Source organism: Hippocampus guttulatus, chromosome 17 (genome assembly GCF_054856545.1).
Source record: "Hippocampus guttulatus isolate MCC_2025c chromosome 17, RoL_Hgut_1.0, whole genome shotgun sequence".
Taxonomy (NCBI): Eukaryota; Metazoa; Chordata; class Actinopteri; order Syngnathiformes; family Syngnathidae; genus Hippocampus; species Hippocampus guttulatus.
The window spans coordinates 977,672-996,865 of NC_141277.1; the positions used below are offsets into that span (position 1 = coordinate 977,672).

Sequence of the window (19,194 nt, forward strand, 5' to 3'; positions counted from 1 at the left end):
CCCTTCACTTATGTCCTGTTGTTTAGGTTTTGTTAGGGCTTTCTGTAACAAAATATTCGATGGGTGCTTTTGGATGCACCCTTTGTGAAAAAGTAATGATGGATTTGGTGTGCACGCACCATTCGAAATGAACCGTAAGCTTCTGTTCAGCCGTACTATCAAAATGTTTTCGGTTGGAATCCTGTGCATTTGTTGTCATTGATTGATTTTTTTTTTTTTTCACCGTTGTGCAGGTGAACTCCCACTGCGAACCAGCCTCTCGCTCTCATTTAGTCCTCATTGCCACCCGCTGCTAATGTCCTCATCACCAGCGAAGCCCTGTCCCCAGTCTGGGCTTTCAAAAGCGCTGGACTCTCTATCCATGTCTTCCCTTCTATCTGGGGAGTTAGAAGAGGACGGGGTAGAAGGACAAGATGGGGGCCAGGATGAGGATGCTCTTCGAGACCTTGAAGTGAACCCATATGATGGGCTGCCTTTTTCTTCCCGCTACTACACCTTACTGCAAGAGAGGCAACAACTTCCCATATGGACGTTAAGGCCCACTCTACTGGAGCACCTGGAGAGTCACAACATGGTGCTGCTCAGCGCACCCAGCGGAGTAGGAAAAAGCACCCAGGTAACTCGATTCAATCAAAAGTGCATCGCATGCCTCTGTACCTCTGTGATACAGCATGCTACGACTTCCTCCTCTTGCTGACTTTTCTCTGCCTCATTCTTGTCTTCCAGGTGCCACAGTGGTGTGTGGAATATGCTTTGTCCTACGAATTCTCTCAGGGCACGGTGTGTTGTTCCCAGCCTTACTCGGTGGCGGCCGTCAGTCTGGCCCTTCGTGTGGCCGATGAGATGGACCTCAGCTTGGGTCTGGAGGTGGGCTACGGGGTGGCTCATGATGACAGTTGCACACCAGATACCTTGCTCAGGTCAGGACACGTGACATTTTGTCTTTTGCAAACCTGAGGACTTCTCAATCTTCAAAAATAATACAGTAGTTGTTACTTTTGAAAACTCTTTTAAAGCCACTTGCTCGCCAGGACTCTTATTCACCAGCCTAAAACGATTTCATTTTCCCCCACATCTAAAACATGCCCTGCGTCATGGTTATCCCCCAACTCGGTGACATTATTGGATTTCGCCAGTTTTGTATGATGTCACATGATCCCTGTTTTACTTGCTGCCACGCCTTGAGTGTTCTTTGTTCCCTGCACTTTGCAGTCAAAGGTGGAGGTAAATGTGTTACGGCAATGTAATTTGACACCTGGGTTGCCTTCACTGCACTCTCAAACTCTGTAAAATAAATCATCAATCTTTTTTTTTTTTTTTTTTTTTTTTTTTTTTTTTTTTGGGCGGGGGGCGGAGACAAAATTAGCTGGAGGTGGCCGCCCCGCAATTTTAAACGGCGGAAACATTGTACTACATCAACTCTAGAACATTAATATTTGGTTAGGGTTCGCTCTTCCAGAAGAACATTTAGGAACAGAAACGGAAGGTTCGAGCCGCTACGGGATAAAATAACAGTAGGTAAATATTGGCGAGGTGCGAATCCAGACGCCTGTCGAGGCGCCCTTTGGCTCGACACCTTTCCCCCCCACGTCTTGGAGCTCGGGAAGTGCAGCGCTGACACCTGTCCTTGCCTGTCTGCCGGTGTGCTCTGCGATGGTTCGAGTTGACCTTTTTTTCTGTCTTCAGGTTTGTCAGTGACACTCTTCTGCTGGAGGAAATGATGTCGGATCCCTTGCTGCATCAATATGGCCTTGTGGTTTTGGACGAGCTCCAGGAGCGCACCGTGGCAACGGATGTGCTCCTTGGCCTGCTGTGCGACGTCTGCCGCCAGAGGCCGGATAACTTCCGCGTGGTTCTTCTGAGCCACCCGAGTCTCGCCCCTCGGCTCGCCTCCTTCCTGGGACCCGCCGTCCCTCACCTCCACATGGACAACCTCTCTTCTGAGGCACCTACAAGTGGAGAAGAAAAAGAAAGCCTGGTCGAAGAGGAGAGGAACTCTATGAACCGGAACGGGGTGGAGACCATGTATCGGGAGCTTTCACCTGGGAAGGATGCTGTGGGAGCTGCCTGTCACATGGTTCTCGATCTTCACCGTAGGGGAGAGGAGGGCGATATGATGGTGTTTCTTGCTAGTGCGCAGGTGCATGTTTTACGTTTTATGCTTGACGATTCTTCCGGGCATCATAACTTGTCAACATCCCAAAATCACCCCACTGGTTTTGCTGAGCAGTCCATCACTGGATGTTGGAAAGAACTGACGAATAGTCTGTTCATTGTTTTGTTGTGTAGGAAATTGAGGAGTGCGCTACACAGCTCGAGGCGGAGCGTGTGTCCCTGAGTCCTCAACTTGGTTCGCTCAAGATCCTTCCCCTCCACGCTGGACTGGGTGGGCTGACTCAACGAGTGTACAACGCAGACATGTCGGCTCACAAGGAGAATGACGGCTCAGAGGGAAAGGACGGCACAACGCTGGGTGTGGAAGATCCGGCCATCCAGAGGAAAGTCATCCTGACTCATAGCCTGGCTGAGGCTTCGTTCTCCCTGCCAGACATCCGCTATGTCATAGACACGGGCCTTCAACTCAAAACTGTAAGTTTGCGGTCATGACAGACCAGGTTTGCCCAAACTATCGGATGCGCGCCTACGGTTTGAAAATGCCTCTCGGTGATTCAGATCATGCGCCACTGTAGGTTCAAGGTGACCTGCTTTTTTTGTTTTTATTTTATTTTATTTTTTTGTGAAAGTGAAACTGATAGGATGCTTAGGGTGCAGTGTGCACTCAAACAAAAATATACACACACAGACTTCCAATTCCCCCTCGACCCCTGGCAATTGGCGGGCTACCAGGCGATCGTGATCGATATATTGGTCACCCCTGTTATCGACTGATAACCTCTTGGGTACAAACACTTTTACCTCCACCAACTTTGAAAAGCATTTGTTTGTGAACAAATCTGCCTGCCAGTTGCACCTTGGATTTGATTTCAGACGCAAGTCAAGCAATGTTGTCTGTAGCGCTCATTTAAAGTCACTCTAGAATGAGTAAGCCTAATCGGAAATAACACACATTTCTGACATGTCAAATGTTTTTTTCTTAATTTTCCTCCTTAGGTTTACAATCCTCAGATAAGAGCAAACTCACAGATGCTGAAGACAATCAGCAAGACCCAGGCGGACATGCGAGCTCAAAGAGTGAATAGCAACCTTCCCGGTAGGCTAAAGGTTACAGCTGCACCGTATGCATCGCACACATTTCCACAAATGACCTGCCTTTGCAAAAACAATCGGATTTGCTGTGTGGATGCTTTGCTCACGGATGTCGGAAGAGTTTCCTAAATGTTTTCCGTTTTGTTTTCCATGTAGGGCTGTGTTTGCGCCTTTACCCCCAGTCCGTGTATGATCATGGCATGGGCGAAGCGCATTGTCCAGGGGTCATGGAGGAAAATCTCAGCCATTTAGTCTTGCTGCTCAAGAGACTGGACATTGCCGACATGGGTCAATGCAAATTCTTAGACAGACCAGGTACCTTTTTGTATGTCGCAAAAAAAATCATACTGTGTTAATCTAACCCGTGCGCGCGTCACGCTAACCTGATGGTTGAAAAATGGCCTGGTAAATTCATAAATGTATTTTTAGAATGGAAAATCTTGAAAGTGCTGCACACATGTGCCCTATTGCATTGGGTAGAGTTGATTTTCACTGTAGTCCTTGATGCTAAAAGAAGTTTGTGGCCGATTTATTCTTACACTTCAAAGGGGCAACAGTCGCCTAATTGCTTCGAACTGGAGCGCTACTGCTAAAAGCCCAAACTTAAAGTACACCTGTGGCGGCCCATTTGCGTGCTCAACGTGGTCTCTCTCCTCGATCTTTCTCTGTCCGTCTTTCATTCCCTCGCTCGCAGCCCCAGAGGCTTTAATGCAGGCCTTGGAAGACTTGGACTACCTAGCAGCACTGGATGACGATGGCAACCTATCAGAAGTGGGCATCATCATGTCAGAACTGCCACTGGAGCCACATTTGGCGAAAGCCCTGATCGCAGCCTGCGAGTATGACTGCGTGGATGAGCTACTCACAATAGCTGCCATGCTGACGGGTAGAGAAGTTCAACTCAAAGCTTGAAAATATATTTGACAAGTGTTACCCAATTGGAAACCCCCAATCAATTTAAATCAGCTCATTTTGTAAGTGAATGGTCTCCTCTTTGTCATGGCTCAGCTCCTTCGTGCTTCATGAGGCCAGATTCTGGTAGAGAGGAGGCTGCTATTGCTCACTGGCGACCTCTAATCCACGCGGAAGGCGATCACATGTCTCTCATTCACATTTACAACGCCTACGTGGAAAGTAAGTTGCCCGTGCGCCCAATTTTTGTCATTCGCAGTTTGTTTGCTGCAGAGTGATTTGGGAATGTACTGGAATATTATCAAGACACGTTCACAGAATAAAATGCGCGTCGTTTATAGCCGTGAAGTGGCTCAGCAAACGCATCGCTGACTTGTACCGCCCGTGCTAATTGCAGATAATCAGGATGAGGCATGGTGCACCACACACTTCCTGAACCACGCGGCCTTGCGGGTGGCCGTGGTGATCAGGGCCGAACTGCTGGAGGTCATGCGGCGAATTGAACTTCCTGTGTCACACCCTGCTTTTGGATGCCAAGACAACTGCACAAATATCAAGAGGGCTCTCATCTCCGGCCTCTTCCTTAAAGTAAGCTCCCACTTTGAGGTACTGTATTGAACCATATTCAGCTCCGGATGTTGACGTCTCGCTTCCCACAATGCACTGCGCCAAACGTAAACAATACCACTTTAGCAGGATGGAAAACGTGTCTCTACTTTGAGTAAACACAAACGGCCCGCTAACTTAGTGACTCTCGCAGCACGAAAGGGGATCTGGGAAAAAAAAAAAACATGAAAATGAATGAGGCTCCACTCTCTCTCCAAAAAAAACCCCGCAGTGCTCCATCAAGTGCATGCAATTCATCGTTCAGCCCGGGCCGCAAGCAAATCCATCTACCCTTCCTATTTTCACTCATTATTGTCGAGGAAAAAAAAAAGAATAATCCTCCGCTATCCGTACACACAGTACATTTCTTTTCAGTCATTAGGATTGGGGTTGTTTTCCTCCTCAGGTGGCTCATGATGTCGACGGCTCCGGTAACTACCTCCTGTTAACTCACCGCCACGTGGCTCACCTGCACCCGCTGTCCTCATACCTGTGTCGTCAGCCCCGTCCCGCCCCCCCTACCTGGGTCCTCTACCACGAATTCACTATCTCCTGTGACAACTGCATACGCATCATATCTGAGGTCCACCCACAGATGTAAGTCAACTGGCGCATTCAAGACTCTGCACTCGGGGCTGAGACGAGACCATTTGCTACTGGGACGATATGTGGCCCACGATAACATTGCGATAGCTACGATATTCAACGTACTGTCAGAAATATTATCAATTATATGTGACTGAAAAGAAAAAGAAAACATCAACAAGAAAAGGCTCGAGGATGCTTAGATTTGCATTGCATCTGTACTGAGCCTCACTGCCTCCTGGCCTGAGTGTGTGGCTATTTAAAAAATGCTTTTTGTTGTTCATTTTCACCTTCCACCGTCTTGTATTGCAGGCTTGTGGAGCTCACGCCGCAGTACTTCCTGGGCAACCTGCCCTCGAGCGATGGCAAGGAACTGCTCGTGAAGCTGAGGCAGGATACGGAGCCTCACTCCTACCGACAAGATGGCGTCACGGACGCTCGCGGCGGCGCCCGCAGAGACACGGACGCCGCCGCCGCTGCGGATGATCAAAATCAGGCCAGCACCGAGCTCTGCGTTGTGCAATGAACACTAACATGTCGTTGATGGATTGATAGGGTTTTAAATCTTAAATTGGACTTTTATCATTTACCGGTACTGGAAAACACTCGTATATATTTTATTGAGTAAGTTCTCTCTCATTTGGGGAAAATGCAAACCTCATATGTCTTTTGTCCTGATTCAGGTGTGCTGCTCTACTGTTGACTTATTTATAGAATTATGTCCATTTAGGGGAAAAACAAAAACTCGCTGGTGTTTTACTTTGTATGTTGATGGAGGATTTCTTTCTTTCTATCCACCCTTCAGCAACTTTGGAGAGTCTTTGTAGGGAAAGGGAAGCTGACAATATTGAAATTCACCTTTGGACTGCAATTTCGAAATGCAGTGTGTGACGATGCACTTTTACAAAAAAAAAAAGTTTCCAGACAAAATATTTTAACTTTTTTTTAAGACTTTGAAAAAGACTTTACTGTCTTCCTTCTTCTGGGAATAATGAAAAGTGGATTTGTATCTAATTGGATGCTTCTGAACTTTCCACGGAAACCTTGAGAAGTCTTAAAAGGTATTGAATTAATGAATCTAAAAAGAAGTTCTTCCTTGGCATTAAAATGTCTTCAATCAATCTTTCAAAAGTCTTGGGAAGTCGTCTTACATGTTGACATGCGCTCCGTTGGATATTTATGATTGTAAAAGAGCCTCACATCGAAATAAATTGACATTGTTAAAAAAGAAAGAAAAAAGAACGAAATAAAAATGACGAATGACTCTCATTGCGCGATCACGACAGCACATTTTATTTTTTCCACTCGTCCTCCAGTTGCTTTGAACAATCAGTCTTGACTGTGCTTGTGCTTGAGCAGCCATCTTTTTACATGAGCTGACCTTCTGCTACAACTGCGAGCCACAGAGAAGCTGCTTCTTGACATCAGCGTGGCTCAGGTTAACGTCTTCCTCTTCTTTAACTCCTTCTCAGTCTGCATGCGCATGGACTAGAGGAAGGCAGAAAAACGCCGCATGAATGACCAACCCTCCCCCTTTTTTTGGGTGGCTGTAGAAATGAGACGGTAGTACTTCACGATAAATTGCAGGAATACGCAAACCCTAAAATGAATAGCGGTACTTTTTTGATGGCCTTCCTGCCACCAACACAAAGTAGTTCAGCAGAATTGAAGGCCCAGAGGCGCTGGATGGGGAGATGGAATGCGTTGATAACGATTCTAAGGGCCCATGACCAACAGGAGTGCAAGTGTTAGTTTTTCAATTTGCAGATTGTCGTGGTTATTTTTCCATTTTTTACAGCCTGCGCCCATCTCCACCCCGCAAATCCCTGGCAGCACTCCTGTTAGCGTCACGCCGAGAAGAAATAAAAATATAGGGTATTGTACGGTAACAAAAAAATGCCCCAAGAATACAGTACAAAGAAAAAGTACTGTTTTGTTTTTTCCGAATTACAATATCAGGTGACGCTTAACACTACATTGAGATGGGTCGATTGCGATGGAGGTCTGTTTTTCGCCTGTCCGCGGGCCTCCGCACACCCGCATTAAAAATAGAGCGTCTTCCAGAACTGAAACACTTAATTAAGCGTGTGGTGAGACAAGTCCGCTAATGCCACATTCTGCTCCGTTTAGCTTGACTTTCGCTCGCGTCTCGTCTCACTGTACCTCCAAGTCTTTGGTGATGGCATGGTTGGGCCCGTGGGTGACCATGAGAATGCCGTAAGCCTTGCAGATCAAGCTGTGGCCCAGCTCGGTCTGGCCCGACTGCCAGTGGATGGCGCCTGCGCGCATGATGGCCAAGCCCAGCTGAGCGTTGTTGTGGGGATATAACTTCCTGTTGAAGGGGGGGCGGGGGTCAACACAGTTAACCTATTTGAGGTTCAAATGATTTCCTCAACTTGCAACCCTGTGTATATTTAGTTCTAATACATATTTTATCTCGCACGCAGTACAAATGATCTGTTTATGCGCACGTACACATACACCGAGCGCACAACGTCCTGCAAGACCATTGAGGTCGCGCCGGCTAACTCCACTGCTTACTCCACTGTTGAAAAAAAAAAACAATCCCACACACATTCACACCGATGGACAATTTCGTCTTCAACTAAGCACGGATGCATTTGAAATGTGCAATAGATATTTCCAGTTCATTATTATTAGCAGTTAGCACATTTGCCTTGCCTGTGTCATTCAGAACAGGAAAACAACCAGATTGCGGGGGAGCGCACTGCGGCGTTCAGGTATGCGCTGGACACTGCAGTGAGGCCTGCCTTACGTGTATCCGTCCACCATCCTCTTGGCGTACGCCGCAGCCTCGGAGAACAACCGCTGGCGGGAAAGCGCCTCGCTGGCTACGCTGAGCGCGCGCAGCCTGTGCAAGTGAGTGTCACCCAGGACGTTCTCCTGCTTCTCCAAGCACTCACCACACAACTTCACCACCTGAGAGGAGAAACAGGCCAGTGGCACACATGAAGGTGGGGGGGGGGGGCTCGCTCTCATGAGTGCAATGATACTTGGCGCTTCAAGTTTGGCTTTTGTTAATGACTGTCAAAGGTTTTATCATTAATGTAATCTGTTGTAGTCTTTGTCTCAAATATGTAAAATATAAATACTGCTTGCATATTTTGAGCATGCTAGTACCCACATGCACATAAATTCCTCGGGGGGCCGGGCAAATCCAACCTCGCGGCTTTCACCGCGAAAAGCAAAGGATGACTGTAATATGAATTTGGAGGTTTTGTATCTTCTTGCTGCATTGCACTCACCTGTACCGTCCTCTTCGGAACGCCATCCACCTCTGCCGTTAAAATGTTTCTCCCGCCTATTCCTCTTTGTGTCAATGAAAGACTTTAATCTTGTGCTGATTTGTGCATTTGGATCCGAAGCGGGAATGTGACAGAGCAGATTCAGAAACGAGACGACAACAAAAGCGTACCTCATGGAAATCTTTCTCGAAACGGTACTTGTCCATCTTTTCCAGACAATCTTCACTAAAGGCGATCACCTCTTTCAGCTTCTCAGCAGACGGCTGTGAGGGACACGCAAGCATGGGGCACATGTATTTCGAGTGATTCTTGCTCTGTGTTCCATCAAATGCACCCTCACCCCTCCTCGCCCCTTCTCACCTTGCCCTCCGCTGCGGCCATCATCAGGTCATCCTTGAGGCGCCCGCTGCAGCGTTGACACGTGCACTCAAAGTGGTAACGTTCCATCAGCTTCTTCTGGCGGTCACCCGACAGGTTTAGGAAGTCCACATAGCTGACAGTCAACTCCTGACCCTCAGGGATTGGTCCTAAAGCTCGCAGCTCAATCCTGTACCGAGAAGACCCCACGACTGGAATTATCATGTGGAAGAGGGGAAAATGACCAAAGCAAAGAACGGACATACTGTTTCATCGAAAGATGTTTGTACAAGTGAGTGTCACTCAGGACGTTCTTTTGCGCCCCGGGCAGACCGAACCAGTTTTCATTCAGGTCTGACCCCGACTGTGTATCCCACTTGCTTATCCCTTCCTATAGTTCAGATCGCTGATATTTCAAACCAGCTGAGTGCTTTTATCTCTCCCATTTCTCTCGATGAAACACATACCTCCTCTGAGAATGGAGAGCAGCGCTCACGGCAGTTTGGCTGCAAAAGAAAGCGGCAAATGAGTTTCTATGGGCCACAAAATTCTTTCCCCTCGGTGGTCGTGCGTGATACCTACTTGCCGTGGTTGAGGGCAACGGAGCAGTTGGGTGAGCAGTCGTGGTTGAGCAGGCACAGGTTGGGGAAAAGGCCCACGCCGACAGCTTGCAGCCCGTTCTGCTCCCTCATTGTGAAGCCATTACACGTAATCTGCGCACACAAAGGGGGCGTGTCAAGACGAAGGCTGTAGGGAAACGTCACAGGTGGCGTTGTTTGATATTACAATGCCAAAGATATGTGAGATGAAGTCGACGGAGTGCCGTTTCCTCCCGTAGGACCAGTAGCCCATGAAACTCTCAACATCGCTCTGGAGTTGTCGAAGGTCCTTTTCCGGCAGGTCGGACACGTGGTCCTCAAGCTGTTCCACTGAGATCAGTTGACTGTCGGACACGATGCCGGTGTCCTTGTGAAGGCGCCACAACACACGAGCCGCAAGACTGCAGGTGAAATACAAGCGGGAGAAGAACAATACATTTTTCAAAACTCAAAAAGGGGCTTGGTTCATTCCGCCGTTGGGCTCATGTTGAGACAAGAAGGAGCCTTCATCTTGCGGCGCATGATGCACAAAACCGCTCTGATCACCACAAGCAGAATGGTAAACAACAAACAAAAAATGATCCGTGTGTTATTAATATTATATATTATTGTGTCAGTGTGCACTCCACCTCTCAGTTTCACTTTTACCCAAAAAGCATTTTTAAAAAAACAGGTGACCTTTAACCTCCATTGACGCCACGATCTGCATCGCCGGAGGTTAGTGGTCAGTAGTCTCCGATTGCAGCCTGCGATGTCTATCTTTTTTGTAATTATTATTCTCATTCAACGTTTGTTTCATGCCCAATTCGCCGACGGCACTGGCAAAGAATGGCAATCTGGAACGCCAGGAGTACGATCGTTTCTGCACTCAAGACGCTGCAAGAGTGCCTCCTCGTCAGGTCTCGACAGGTAGGCAGTGATTTCTTTTTCACAAACTCTGCTTTATTCATGTTTGGGGCCCTTCTGGCTTTTGCTCACTGTGGCATGAGTGGGTGCGCGCGCGTGGATGCGAGCACGTTGCGGTAAATGAAGACGGATGGAAAAACCCGAGCATGGCTAAGAGCAAAAGCTTGCACTATTGTGAATTGTCTTTCCATTTCCTCTTTTCTACCCCCCAAAACTTGGCGCTCGTTCGGCGCCAGAATGTTTTTCTTACCGAACATTTTCAGCGGGTGCCTTGCCAGCCTTCTTGATGGCCGCGCACTCCTCCTTGTGTTCATCCCAGCATGCAATCTGGCAGGTGCGGTTGCAGTAGAAGGCAAACCGGCACTGGGCGCAGCGATGTAGCTCGGCCTGCTGACGGAAGCAGCTGTGGCACACCTGCGTGAACGTGCTGAGGGAGAGTAAGTCCAGAAACGTTTTATTGACGCATGACACCAAAAGCATGCATCTTTTAAGTACGCGTGCCTTCTAGAGGAGTACGAACAAATCACAAGTGCTTCATGAAGCTTCATGAAGCACTTTCTTTCCCATCACTCCTTTTAAATTGACTTTACCGTTCATGTTTGCGGAGACCGATCGAGTGAACTACAAAGGATTTGATTCCAGTGAGCAATTAACACACGCAAGTCCAAAATAAAGTCACGTTCAGGTTGAAATGACACCTTGTCAGCCAAGGCATCTTATTTTTGCTGATGTCATGGCAGTTGGAAAATTTGGAAACAAGGTCACAACCCAGACAGGGCTGGTGGAAGCACCTGCAGTCAAAAAAACCAAAACATGCTCACTGCGAAACAATTGTTGCTAGATTCTAACGGAGCAACAACAACAAGAGGCTCCTCCTACCTGTCAAAGACCACAGCGGCAAAGCTGGCCTCTGCAAAGACCACCTCCCCGGTGCTGAGGTCTCTGCCCGCTCTTAGGCCGCGACCTTTCTCCCCAGCGTCAAACAGCTCGACGCTGACCATGTTCCCCACCGTCATTGTGCGGGCTGAACAAGCCCCCCCACAAAACTGAGACAGACGAGAAGAAAAGAGTCGCAGAAGGCGGGCCGCGGCCTGGAAAATCTTTCGGGAAGTGCGAGGTCCTCACGGGATTCAGACACGTTAAGGGGGCCCGGCTCCTTGGCCCAGCCCCTGCTATGGCCCAAAAATACATTTGCCTCCTCTAAGGGGTCCGAAGTGTGGGAGGGAAAAGCGGCAGAGAGAGGTGAGGGGGGCCGAGGGGCCAAGGTGGGAGTTGTTCCCTTGTTGGGGTGCCTCCCTCTGAGTTATTTTTGTCGGCGGCACCTGTCACCTTCCATCTCTGAAAAGCAAGAGAAACGCTGACACTTGTTTTGATTTTCTTGGACGGTGAGCACAGCGATAGGCAAGTCAGAAGTCAAGGATGGATTGAAAAGGTGAAGGTCACGGCCATTTTGAAATGATGTCACGGAGGTTGCAAAGGGCGTGAGTCGCATCGCTCCAAAAATACAAAAGCAGTTGACACAACATTTTTGAGGTGAAATTAGGGGAGCACAGAAGAATTCAATGATCTTGAGTCACTCCAGTGTTTTCAAGATAAATTGTGTTCTTCTCATCATAAATGGTTTATTTGGATCTTCCAAAAGTTGTACAGTATATAAACAAGTTTATGAATAGTCATGGCACCTCCTCTCTCACTCTGCCCGCCTTCACCTTTTTCAACTAACCGTGCGACTCAAGTCATACTCGTGCTAAGTGTAACTCAGGGTTGGAATGTCACTGCAAAACAGGAGGCGGTTGAATGTGGTGAACAAGAAATCAAGACGAAAAAAAAGGTCATTTGTGCAATTTTATTGATTTGGTGATGTAATATATATGGTAGTCCGCACCCGGCGAATGAGCGAAAGCGTGCTCCGCTGCCCGATCTACACGTCGTAGAAGTCAATGTGATCTCCCGATTTGTATTTGTCTTCCAGGAGCAGCTTCATCATCTTGGCACACGAGGCCTCGCATGTGAGTAGCTGGCCTTCTGCAAACATGTCAGAAAAGGCCTTCCTTAAGCTCGATTCCCTCGTTTCGGTCCTGGCTGCCGCCTGCATGTCTGTGTCCAATTGACCTGGTGACGTGGAGCAAAGAAAAAAAAAGGGAGGTAGAACACATTTTAGAAAATAAGCCAAAGTCGTCACCGCTGCGGTGTAACACATGCAGAATATCTGCGCTACCTCATGGCCATATTTTCCTTTATTTCTTGATACATCAAAAAGTTTACATTTGTATTCATTGAGCTGTAATTGACACGATAGGATAAATACATGGACATCAATGTAACGGATTCCCCACCTGGAGCATAGTTGAGCACACGCAGGTCCGGCTCCTCTTCTGCCAGAACCTTGAACATCATGTCCCGGGCGGCCTTGCCAGAGCAGTACAGCACCCAGGAGGCGAAGGGCTTCAGGGCGCACAGGGAGGAGACGTTGATCACGCAGCGGCGCAGACCCGACTGCTTGGGGAAGGCCTGCAGCACGCCGGCAGTAAGGCACAAAGCTGAGCCGACGTTGAAAGAGAGGTAGGAGTCCACCTCGGCCATGCTGGTGAAGCTTTTGGAGAAACGGGACACGTCACCGAGTGAGGCTGAGAAGACACAATGAGGCAGGGGCGCCCGGGAATAGTTTACTTGGCAGCAAACTTTTGTCTCCGCTCTTAAAGTTTACCTGTACTTTTGCTTTGCCACTAAGAGGAGCTGTTGGCTCTCTAATGCTCATTGAACGTTCTTCATTCTTTTCACTTTTCTATTTATTATCTTTGTGCAACCCCGATAACACTCTTCATTATATTTAAACGTGGCCTATACATTCAAGTAATATAATAATTCATAAATATAAAGGAAACGGAAAACCACAGTAACTGCCATTACGAATTGCAGGCAATAAATCTCGATGCTCCAGTCATGGATTTAGCGACATGAGTTAAAATATTGTTAAATCAACGCTTCTCTGCCAGTAGCGACTAAAATGTGATGTTAAGACTACGTCGATTTTAATATGCGGGCTATACGATAACACACATTGTCACGACCTTTTTTTTAAATCAGAGATTCGAGCCATTTCTTGATTTTTGCTCTGATTCTGAATCTGCCCTCGCTTTTTCTTATTTTATATCTTATTGTATATTTTGTACTATTTATGAGTAAAGTACCTGTATATGTAATTGTGTTCGGTTCGGCAACTGCTCGCTTTATTTTCTGCAACGTCATAGCTACAGTATATTTGATAACTCATTGTAAAAGCCGTATCGCGCATGCGAGATCAACCCAAATTCAAAAAAATATTTTTTGTTATGTGCGTTCCGGTTGACCAATGTGGAACCATCTTAAATACTGCTCCCGAAACCTTCGTCTAAACGAGGGTTCATAACTTCATAATTGTGTTTTGCAAGTATCCACAATCTGAGACATGTTGAGACAAACAAACATCTGCCCAACAGGACAAGATGATCTTACCAGCGTTGTTAACGAGAATAACATGTTTCATGTCCGGTGAGAAAACCTCCTTCGCGGTTCGGACGACCCTCTCCGGTGATTCGTTGAGGGACAGATCCAAGACCACACACCGAGCCTCCAGGCCGGACTCGGCCAGCTCCGTCTGAAGAGTCCGAAGTTCGTCCCCGGATCGGGCAACCAGGACGAACGCCGAACCGGGCTCCACCAGCCGGGCCATCTCCTTTGCAACGGCCCGGCCAAAACCTTTGGAGGCCCCGGTGATGATGCACAGAGCTCGGCCGAGAGTCGCCATTGCCTCGGGGGTGCACTGCAACGCGGGGAGTACACTTGTCAAATGGGCCGGGACCGAACGAGTTCTCCAGGCTGTCAGTTTGCAAAGGTATACTTGGGGCTCTTCTTTTGTTCAATAGGCGTGGCGCGCCACCGCATGTTGTCCTATCGCCATCTCTCAGTTTCACGCTACATTTGACACCCATTCATTTTCCCCGACTGAGATTTTGTTGGGGAAAAAAACGTCCATTTCAAAAAGGACTTTACTTTGAAATCTGACCAATGGGAGAAATCCAGAGAACCAGCAGTTCGGCCACAGAAACACAACACAAAACGTAGACAATGCAAACACTTTATTTTGCGATAAAATATTAATAGTTTCCATCCAACAGTCAAAGGGATTGCCTCCCATATCGTGTTTATTTGTCTGGGTTGATTAAAAATCTCAACGTCCACACATGCATTTTTAACATGGTAATATTAAATAGCAATAGGAGACCATAGTCGATTAATAGAAAGCCTTTAAGGAAGTTACGCGCAACAATATTTGAAGCGATAAGAACGATTGGTGAAAAAAAATCAGTATCGTCTGACACTGTTCTAACCCGCAACCTACTTTTTTAAGTGTTTTTGGCTTCATTTTAAAAATACATTGCGGCACTTCACTCCAATTACCTAATTGGCCACAAAGCCATGCGTGGATGCCTGCACGCCCACACACTCGCACGCACACAAGTCCGCTAACGCCACATTCTGCTCCGTTTAGCTTGACTTTCGCTCGCGTCTCGTCTCACTGTACCTACAGGTCTTTGGTGATGGCATGGTTGGGCCCGTGGGTGACCATGAGAATGCCGTAAGCTTTGCAGATCAAGCTGTGGCCCAGCTCGGTCTGGCCCGACTGCCGGTGGATGGCGCCTGCGCGCATGATGGCCAAGCCCAGCTGAGCGTTGTTGTGGGGATATAACTTCCTGTTGAAGGGGGGGCGGGGGTCAACACAGTTAACCTATTTGAGGTTCAAATGATTTCCTCAACTTGCAACCCTGTGTATATTTAGTTCTAATACATATTTTATCTCGCACGCAGTACAAATGATCTGTTTATGCGCACGTACACATACACCGAGCGCACAACGTCCTGCAAGACCATTGAGGTCGCGCCGGCTAACTCCACTGCTTACTCCACTGTTGAAAAAAAAAAAACAATCCCACACACATTCACACCGATGGACAATTTCGTCTTCAACTAAGCACGGATGCATTTGAAATGTGCAATAGATATTTCCAGTTCATTATTATTAGCAGTTAGCACATTTGCCTTGCCTGTGTCATTCAGAACAGGAAAACAACCAGATTGCGGGGGAGCGCACTGCGGCGTTCAGGTATGCGCTGGACACTGCAGTGAGGCCTGCCTTACGTGTATCCGTCCACCATCCTCTTGGCGTACGCCGCAGCCTCGGAGAACAACCGCTGGCGGGAAAGCGCCTCGCTGGCTACGCTGAGCGCGCGCAGCCTGTGCAAGTGAGTGTCACCCAGGACGTTCTCCTGCTTCTCCAAGCACTCACCACACAACTTCACCACCTGAGAGGAGAAACAGGCCAGTGGCACACATGAAGGTGGGGGGGGGGGGGCAACGGGGGCCAGTGCCCCTGTAGCACCGATTCTGGCCCCCCCTCCGACCGCAGATTACGCAGTCGTGCCGAGTCGCCGACGCGAAAGGTGGAACCAAAGTGCGTGATTTAACATTCTAGTCGGACCCTTTAGTGCGCTGCACCATTTAAAAATGAGCGGGAAAATGAGAAGCAGTCCGCAGAGAAGGAAATTACCACGACACGAGTGCTATTTGCGTGTGAGTGTGTGTGTGTGTGTGCGCGCGCGTGTGTGTGTGTGTGTAACTTTTTTAGTCTCCCTTTTTATTTTAATTTTTATTTAACAGGATCAATATATAAGACATTGCCTTTTAAAATTTGGATAATTATATGCATGTAAAACATCTAGCTTCAGTGTATTTGCAATTTTTGTCCCCGGCAGGCTGGTACCATAGCATCCCCTGGCTTGAATATTCTCAACAGACGTATTGTTACGCTTGCAGACATTTTAGCCCTCCTAATACAGTTTTTTTCACATCACTGTAATGTTATGACTACAATTTCAAAGTCTGAAGAAATAAAAAGTCAAATAAGATTTCGAATCTGTCTTTTTAGCCCTGGGTTGAATGTGCCCCCCCCCCCCCCCCATCAAAACCCCTGGCCCCAGCCCGGCCCCCTCAGTGAAATTGATCCAGAACCGCCCCTGCTTGGCGCTTCAAGTTTGGCTTTTGTTAATGACTGTAGAAGGTTTTAGCATTAATGTAATCTGTTGTGGTCTTTGTCTCAAATGTGTAAAATATAAATACTGCTTGCATATTTTGAGCATGCTGGTACCCATATGCACGTAAATTCCTTGGGGGGCCGGGCAAATCCAACCTCGCGGCTCCTCTCAGTTTCACTTTCACCCAAAAAGCATTTAAAAAAAAAGCGGTGACCTTTAACCTCCGTTGACGCCATGATCTGCATCGCCGGAAGTTGTTAGTGGTCAGTAGTCTCCGATTGCAGCCTGCGATGTCTATCTTTTTTGTAATTATTATTCTCGTTCAACGTTTGTTTCATGCCCAATTCGCCGACGGCACTGGCAAAGAATGGCAATCTGGAGCGCCAGGAGTACGATCGTTTCTGCACTCAAGACGCTGCAAGAGTGCCTCCGCGTCAGGTCTCGACAGGTAGGCCGTGATTTCTTTTTCACAAACTCTGCTTTATTCATGTTTGGGGCCCTTCTGGCTTTTGCTCACTGTGGCACGAGTGGGTGCACGCAAAAGCGTGTTCCGCTGCCCGATCTACACGTCGTAGAAGTCAATGTGATCTCCCGATTTGTATTTGTCTTCCAGGAGCAGCTTCATCATCTTGGCACACGAGGCCTCGCATGTGAGCAGCTGGCCTTCGGCAAACATGTCAGAAAAGGCCTTCCTTAAGCTCGAGTCCCTCGTTTCGGTCCTGGCTACCGCCTGCATGTCTGTGTCCAAAGGACCTGGTGACGTGGAGCAAAAAAAAAAAAGGGAGGTAGAACACATTTTAGAAAATAAGCCAAAGTCGTCACCGCTGCGGTGTAACACATGCAGAATATCTGCGCTACCTCATGGCCATATTTTCCTTTATTTCTTGATACATCAAAAAGTTTACATTTGTATTCATTGAGCTATAATTGACACGATAGGATAAATACATGGACATCAATGTAACGGATTCCCCACCTGGAGCATAGTTGAGCACACGCAGGTCCGGCTCCTCTTCTGCCAGAACCTTGAACATCATGTCCCGGGCGGCCTTGCCAGAGCAGTACAGCACCCAGGAGGCGAAGGGCTTCAGGGCGCACAGGGAGGAGACGTTGATCACGCAGCGGCGCAGACCCGACTGCTTGGGGAAGGCCTGCAGCACGCCGGCAGTAAGGCACAAAGCTGAGCCGACGTTGAAAGAGAGGTAGGAGTCCACCTCGGCCATGCTGGTGAAGCTTTTGGAGAAACGGGACACGTCACCGAGTGAGGCTGAGAAGACACAATGAGGCAGGGGCGCCCGGGAATAGTTTACTTGGCAGCAAACTTTTGTCTCCGCTCTTAAAGTTTACCTGTACTTTTGCTTTGCCACTAAGAGGAGCTGTTGGCTCTCTAATGCTCATTGAACGTTCTTCATTCTTTTCACTTTTCTATTTATTATCTTTGTGCAACCCCGATAACACTCTTCATTATATTTAAACGTGGCCTATACATTCAAGTAATATAATAATTCATAAATATAAAGGAAACGGAAAACCACAGTAACTGCCATTACGAATTGCAGGCAATAAATCTCGATGCTCCAGTCATGGATTTAGCGACATGAGTTAAAATATTGTTAAATCAACGCTTCTCTGCCAGTAGCGACTAAAATGTGATGTTAAGACTACGTCGATTTTAATATGCGGGCTATACGATAACACACATTGTCACGACCTTTTTTTTAAAATCAGAGATTCGAGCCAACTCTTGATTTTTGCTCTGATTCTGAATCTGCCCTCGCTTTTTCTTATTTTATATCTTATTGTATATTTTGTACTATTTATGAGTAAAGTACCTGTATATGTAATTGTGTTCGGTTCGGCAACTGCTCGCTTTATTTTCTGCAACGTCATAGCTACAGTATATTTGATAACTCATTGTAAAAGCCGTATCGCGCATGCTCGATCAAACAAAACATTTTTAAAATCTTTTTTTGTTATGTGCGTTGCGGTTGACCAATGTGGAACCATCTTAAATACTGCTCCCGAACCCTTCGTCTAAACGAGGGTTTATAACTTCATAATTGTGTTTTGCAAGTATCCACAATCTGAGACATGTTGAGTATTTTTGGGGGGGACATAAAGGCCAGCTGTAAATTCCCGATGTCGGTTCCAAACAATCTGCCCAACAGGACAAGATGATCTTACCCGCGTTATTAACGAGAATAACATGTTTCATGTCCGGTGAAAAAACCTCCTTCGCGGTTCGGACGACCCTCTCCGGTGATTCGTTGAGGGACAGATCCAAGACCACACACCGAGCCTCCAGGCCGGACTCGGCCAGCTCCGTCTGAAGAGTCCGAAGTTCGTCCCCGGATCGGGCAACCAGGACGAACGCCGAACCGGGCTCCACCAGCCGGGCCATCTCCTTCGCAACGGCCCGGCCAAAACCTTTGGAGGCCCCGGTGATGATGCACAGAGCTCGGCCAAGAGTCGCCATTGCCTCGGGGGCGCACTGCAACGCGGGGAGTACACTTGTCAAATGGGCCGGAACCGAACGAGTTCTCCAGGCTGTCAGTTTGCAAAGGCATACTTGGGGCTCTTCTTCTTTTGTTCAATAGGCGTGGCGCGCCACCGCTTGTTCTATCGCCATCTCTCGGTTTCACGCTACTTTTGACACCCATTCATTTTCCCCGACTGAGATTTTGT

The 19,194-nt window shown here is 47.7% G+C and overlaps 4 protein-coding genes across 4 annotated transcripts; 1 reads left to right on the top strand and 3 right to left on the bottom strand.

Annotated features, from left to right (window-relative positions):
• Positions 1-15: 15 nt before the first annotated feature.
• On the top strand, positions 16-17,291 carry dqx1 (DEAQ box RNA-dependent ATPase 1). The gene is made up of 19 exons (XM_086134398.1): positions 16-134; positions 234-616; positions 727-920; positions 1,687-2,140; positions 2,290-2,589; positions 3,112-3,211; positions 3,364-3,522; positions 3,902-4,093; positions 4,216-4,341; positions 4,517-4,707; positions 5,132-5,322; positions 5,623-10,256; positions 10,360-10,441; positions 10,773-10,875; positions 12,411-13,000; positions 13,918-14,312; positions 15,009-15,720; positions 16,876-16,957; positions 17,123-17,291. The coding sequence occupies exons 1-12, from the start codon at positions 128-130 to the stop codon at positions 5,834-5,836; spliced, it is 2,511 nt and encodes an 836-aa protein (XP_085990524.1). The 5' UTR covers positions 16-127; the 3' UTR covers positions 5,837-10,256; positions 10,360-10,441; positions 10,773-10,875; positions 12,411-13,000; positions 13,918-14,312; positions 15,009-15,720; positions 16,876-16,957; positions 17,123-17,291.
• Positions 6,580-11,599, bottom strand: LOC147191366 (histone-lysine N-methyltransferase Smyd1-like). The gene is made up of 10 exons (XM_086134405.1): positions 11,318-11,599; positions 10,689-10,865; positions 9,720-9,933; positions 9,516-9,646; positions 9,401-9,439; positions 8,937-9,123; positions 8,747-8,839; positions 8,087-8,250; positions 7,474-7,642; positions 6,580-6,798 (listed from the first exon to the last, which is right to left on the bottom strand). The coding sequence occupies exons 1-10, from the start codon at positions 11,452-11,454 to the stop codon at positions 6,745-6,747; spliced, it is 1,365 nt and encodes a 454-aa protein (XP_085990531.1). The 5' UTR covers positions 11,455-11,599; the 3' UTR covers positions 6,580-6,744.
• LOC147191367 (sepiapterin reductase-like) lies at positions 12,279-15,669 on the bottom strand. Its single transcript, XM_086134411.1, has 5 exons — positions 15,523-15,669; positions 15,007-15,171; positions 13,934-14,240; positions 12,775-13,065; positions 12,279-12,550 (listed from the first exon to the last, which is right to left on the bottom strand). Exons 1-5 carry the CDS (start codon positions 15,529-15,531, stop codon positions 12,360-12,362), a joined length of 963 nt encoding a protein of 320 aa, XP_085990537.1. The 5' UTR covers positions 15,532-15,669; the 3' UTR covers positions 12,279-12,359.
• Positions 16,969-19,100, bottom strand: LOC147191368 (sepiapterin reductase-like). Its single transcript, XM_086134412.1, has 3 exons — positions 18,694-19,100; positions 17,486-17,776; positions 16,969-17,262 (listed from the first exon to the last, which is right to left on the bottom strand). The coding sequence occupies exons 1-3, from the start codon at positions 18,983-18,985 to the stop codon at positions 17,072-17,074; spliced, it is 774 nt and encodes a 257-aa protein (XP_085990538.1). The 5' UTR covers positions 18,986-19,100; the 3' UTR covers positions 16,969-17,071.
• Between the last annotated feature and the right edge of the window lie 94 nt (positions 19,101-19,194).

Excerpts from the sequence above, each read along its gene's own strand:
- dqx1 (XM_086134398.1), top strand. Across the intron at positions 3,212-3,363 it reads AGTGAATAGCAACCTTCCCG|GGCTGTGTTTGCGCCTTTAC; the intron begins GTAGGCTAAAGG and ends TTTTCCATGTAG. Across the intron at positions 4,094-4,215 it reads AATAGCTGCCATGCTGACGG|CTCCTTCGTGCTTCATGAGG; the intron begins GTAGAGAAGTTC and ends GTCATGGCTCAG.
- LOC147191366 (XM_086134405.1), bottom strand. The coding sequence starts at position 11,454 with ATGACGGTGGGGAACATGGTCAGCGTCGAGCTGTTTGACGCTGGGGAG. Across the intron at positions 9,647-9,719 it reads TCTCACATATCTTTGGCATT|ATTACGTGTAATGGCTTCAC; the intron begins GTAATATCAAAC and ends TTGTGTGCGCAG. Across the intron at positions 9,124-9,400 it reads GCTCTCCATTCTCAGAGGAG|GATTGAGCTGCGAGCTTTAG; the intron begins GTATGTGTTTCA and ends TTCTCGGTACAG.
- LOC147191367 (XM_086134411.1), bottom strand. Across the intron at positions 14,241-15,006 it reads CATGCCATCACCAAAGACCT|TGCACCCCCGAGGCAATGGC; the intron begins GTAGGTACAGTG and ends CCCGCGTTGCAG. Across the intron at positions 13,066-13,933 it reads TATTCTCGTTAACAACGCTG|CCTCACTCGGTGACGTGTCC; the intron begins GTAAGATCATCT and ends GTGTCTTCTCAG.
- LOC147191368 (XM_086134412.1), bottom strand. The coding sequence starts at position 18,985 with ATGGCGACTCTTGGCCGAGCTCTGTGCATCATCACCGGGGCCTCCAAA. Across the intron at positions 17,777-18,693 it reads TATTCTCGTTAATAACGCGG|CCTCACTCGGTGACGTGTCC; the intron begins GTAAGATCATCT and ends GTGTCTTCTCAG. Across the intron at positions 17,263-17,485 it reads TGTGCTCAACTATGCTCCAG|GTCCTTTGGACACAGACATG; the intron begins GTGGGGAATCCG and ends CCACGTCACCAG.